Genomic DNA, 4,416 nt, shown 5'->3' with positions numbered 1-4,416 from the left:
CACTTCTTTTCTTTTATCCTAGATGATTAAATGGTATTTTGTTTAAACATTATATTAAACTTTAAAATAAGGTTTATTAGATGATTTTATTTTAAGATTTACGTTAATATGAATATGGAATTCCAACTTAAATTGGATTTGAAATTGAATTTTAACTTTCAATTAATTTGGATGTAATTTTATTTGAACTTTGAAAACAGGTGATGCCCTAGATTTGCAGTCCTTATTATATTCAAGTCCAATGGGATTTGCAATTCAATTTATGGTTGGATGAGAGTCTGGGTTAGAATTCCAATTCCTAACCATATTGGTAGTTGTAACACGGGAAAAATTGGATGGGAAAGTGTCTCAATAAACTCAATTGCATTTTTCAATAATTTCAGAAATCGACAACTAAGACCAGCACTTATTATTATTAGACGAATACTCCAACGTTTCACTATAAATTAATGCATGGTACAATAACGATAAACCAGAAGAATGTTTATATAAATTTTATTAGGATAGGTTTTGAATAGAAAATGATTTTAAATTTAACTTAACTCTACAAAATTAATTTGTAAGATAAGATTTATACTCACTTATATATTATAAATTAGTTTTATATCTAATCGATGTGAGACTTCTAAGACTTATATTTAATACTTATACCTAGATGCTCTTTTCAATTTTAATTTTTCAAATACTACAAATAATTTTAATTTTAATTTTAAGTTTAACTTTATCGTAAGCTTTTACGTTATCGAATTTAATTTATTCTGGTATTTACTAATGTATAAATAACTTTTTATTTTGTCGGTTGAACGTAACATGATCTACGCTTTTTTTAATATTCATCTTTATTCTTTTGTAATGTTCACTTTTGAGATGCTAAATTTAATTTATTATATCATTTTGTTGCTTTAGAGTCTGTTTTTTCGACAAGTATTTAAAATTTTCAAAATAATAAATGTTTAATTTTAGTGCTGATTTTAAATTAGCTAACGCCTGTAGCCTGTGCTATGTGCAATTGAAGCAAGCTTCCAATCACTACAAAAATATAAATTATTCCCAACAAAACATTATCGACGAAAAACATATTTATGGATAAATATAAATTTATGAACAATTTCTATAATTTAAATTATTGATAAATATATCTTTCTGTAATTATTCTATTAATAAAATTTATAATAATTTTTTTATAGTTGAAAATTTATATTAATAATATATATTTTAGTTAGTAACTTATTTAACAGTCAATTCTCTTAATAAATCTACTTACCACACTTTTATTATAGATAATTTTTTTTTTGATAAATCCATCTATATAAAGTACTTAAGTAGAAAGAAATATGCAAAAGATGAGGTTTTATAGTTTTCTGACTGGATGTTGGTTAGTGAAGAAAACAAAATTCCATAATAAATGAGATTTTATTGATAATATAATTGCACAAATTTAAAACAAAATATAACAACATTCATATACGCCTCACCTTAATTCCTCTATATATATCTCAACTTAATCAATCTTATGTAAAACACTCAAAAACAAGCTAAACAAACTCAAAACAAAGGCATACAATAATACCATAAAGGTACACATTAAGTTTCTATATTCTTCTTCATTTCCACTACTGCATTGTAAACTTCCTTCTCATTAGGAAGAATCGTGGACACAGTCTCTCTCTGCATGCATCTTTTAGCCCAAGCCACAAGTTTAGGACACTCTGCTTCCATTTCAAAGTTTCCATATGTCTCAAAAGTATAAAACCAACTGTAGAAAGGGATAAGAGCAATATCAACAAAGCCAAACATCTCATTTCCATAAAAAGGTTTGTCACCCAATGTCTCTTCCAGCTGCTTAAAGATAGAAATCAACTCTTTTTTTCCTGCCTCGTGTTCTTCTCCTTCAGAAAGCCACATTTTATTCCAAGTAGGATACACCTGCATGGATGGGGAATATCACATGGTTATTGTGGGGAGTAATAGTACCATGACATACTTTTACATTCATTTGACACAGAATACAAGGTAAAATGGTCATAAAAATATAAAGTTTTGTATTTTTTCAAAAAAGATGGTAAAAAGTAAGAAAAGATACTATCAAATGAATGTAAAAAGTTTAGGTGTGTCAAAGAATCATTTTTCCTATTGACACATAATACAAGAGTAAAATAGTCATAAAAATGTAAAATTTTGTATTTTTTTAAGAAAGAAAAGGATAAAAAGTAAGAAAAGATAGTGTCAAATGAATGTAAAAAATATAAGTGTGTCAAAGAATTTTTTTTCCTATTGACACATAATACAAGGATAAAATAGTCATAAAAGTGTAAAATTTTATATTTTTTCAAGAAAAAAAGAGAATAAAAAGTAAGAAAAGATAATTTCAAATGAATGTAAAAAATTTAGGTGTGTGTCAAAATATTTTTCCTATTGTGAGTACTAAAATATGAAAAATATTCATGTAATACAAACTAATGATAAACACTTAAAAAGATTACAGTGATAGATTTATAAGATATATAATATAACAAGAAAAAAAGAAAAAAAGAAAAAGATAAGTATTTAATAAATATATATGAAATGAATATCTATGTCTATCATTTCTCTAGAAAATATATATTATAACATAAAATATAAAGTTCTAATTTTCCTCTCACAAATATAAAAAAGGTTTTTTTTTTAAAAAGTTTATGTATAAGCATTTTTATAAGAGAAATCAGTTATGTATAATCATATGGACTCCTACAAGAAACGACTTATTTGCTAAAATCCAAGAATAAATCATGCTTCACTTAAAGATGACTATATTTTCAAAAGCACATTTGACTAATTATTCAAAAAATTAGATTGAATTGAAATTTTATAAGTTTTTTTTAAAATAAAAATTTTCCAACATAAGTGCTTTACTTCAACAAAAATAGTACATGGACATTTGACTTTATTTGACTAATTTCATCTTTTTCCTTATATTATATCATATCACTTGTCCTATTAGTCTTTCTTCTTGCATTGTGGTATCACAAAACATTATTTTTATTTCAAACCTATATACTAACTAATCAATCTATCCACTTCTATATCACATATACATTTTTGAAATTACGACGTCTAAGTGTTGGGTTCCAATACATCCAAGTGTTCTAAGCGGAAGCATTTTTAATCAATCACAATAATAAGTAGTCTTTTTCATCAAAACAAATCATCGGCCATGATATCACTGTTAGGTCTGTCAAGAAGGAGGTTCATCGGGGAGATATAAACACCATTGAGTCTAACCATACAATATAATACTTTATTTTCTCATTTTTATCCAACGTGAAACTTAGACTCAACGCTAAGATCATTCTGAAAATCTAATTTGAAACTATTATCCAAATTAATGCAGAGTTGAACGTGGAAATGAATGTTCAAATTCTGAATAGAAACATCCAAATTTGTTCGGGCATAGAAAGAAATGACATACATTCAACACATTAAAGCACATATATATATATATACCTTTGCATCAATGTAATCGACCCAGAATCTGGCTTGAGCTCTCTCATAAGGATCAGAGGGCATAAATGGAGGGTTGTGATTCCAGACCTCATCGATGTACTGCACTATTATTGCAGATTCAGAAATGGGTTTTCCATTATGAATGAGAACTGGAATTTTCTTGTGAATAGGGTTCATCTGCAGAAGCAAAGGGCTCTTCTTGCTCAGATCCTCTTCCTTGCGTTCATACTTAACACCCTTTTCTTCCAATGCAATCCAAGCCCTCATCCCAAACATGCTTCCCCATGTATCCAACAGAACCACCTCGTCCATCGATTCAACTTCTCAACTGCAAGAACTATGCTGTTTGCTGTTGGTTACAGGAGCAAAGGTTGTTCTTTTATAGCCCTACAGTCAAAATTCTGCAAATAAAATATATGTAGTTGGTTCTGAAATATTCCCAGAGACGACGAAGAAAAACAAACATATTACGTATGCGCTCACGTCGTAAAAAAATTATTTTTTAATAACTAATGTTAACATAACCTACTTTTATATTCACTTAATACGATTATAAAAATATAATTTTTTGTATTTTGTCAAAAATAAGGTTATCCTAACACTTTTATATTTATTTAAACATAAAATATAAGAATAAAATAATCATAAAAGTATAAATTTTTTATATTTTTTTAAGAATAAAAGAAAATAAAAAATAACATGGATTAAAGAATATTTTTTTATTTAAGAAAAATAAAAGATAAGAAAAGTAATCTCAATGTAAAATTTTTAGATATGTAAAAGAATATTTTTCTTTTTTAATCTCTCTTTCTTATTTCTACTTAATATTTCTTAGAATAGACGTTTTTCCTATTCATGTAGAGAATTCGGTTTCCAGTAAAACGAAATCAGACCATGGTTACGTGTGTGTGGTGTAATTCGTTACTAGAAGTC

The 4,416-nt window shown here is 26.7% G+C and overlaps 1 protein-coding gene across 1 annotated transcript; it reads right to left on the bottom strand.

Moving 5' to 3' along the window:
* Positions 1–1,394: 1,394 nt before the first annotated feature.
* On the bottom strand, positions 1,395–3,846 carry LOC108333047 (glutathione S-transferase 3-like). Its single transcript, XM_017568369.2, has 2 exons — positions 3,484–3,846; positions 1,395–1,926 (listed from the first exon to the last, which is right to left on the bottom strand). The coding sequence occupies exons 1-2, from the start codon at positions 3,793–3,795 to the stop codon at positions 1,585–1,587; spliced, it is 654 nt and encodes a 217-aa protein (XP_017423858.1). The 5' UTR covers positions 3,796–3,846; the 3' UTR covers positions 1,395–1,584.
* Positions 3,847–4,416: the final 570 nt, after the last annotated feature.

Source organism: Vigna angularis, chromosome 11 (assembly GCF_016808095.1).
Source record: "Vigna angularis cultivar LongXiaoDou No.4 chromosome 11, ASM1680809v1, whole genome shotgun sequence".
NCBI classification, from domain to species: domain Eukaryota; kingdom Viridiplantae; phylum Streptophyta; class Magnoliopsida; order Fabales; family Fabaceae; genus Vigna; species Vigna angularis.
Note: the sequence above shows the minus strand (reverse complement) of the source record. Positions and strands in the feature narration are given on the sequence as shown.

Coding starts and splice junctions, on each gene's coding strand:
- LOC108333047 (XM_017568369.2), bottom strand. CDS start 3,795: ATGGACGAGGTGGTTCTGTTGGATACATGGGGAAGCATGTTTGGGATG. Junction 1,927..3,483: donor TCGATTACATTGATGCAAAG/GTATATATATAT, acceptor CCATCCATGCAG/GTGTATCCTACTTGGAATAA.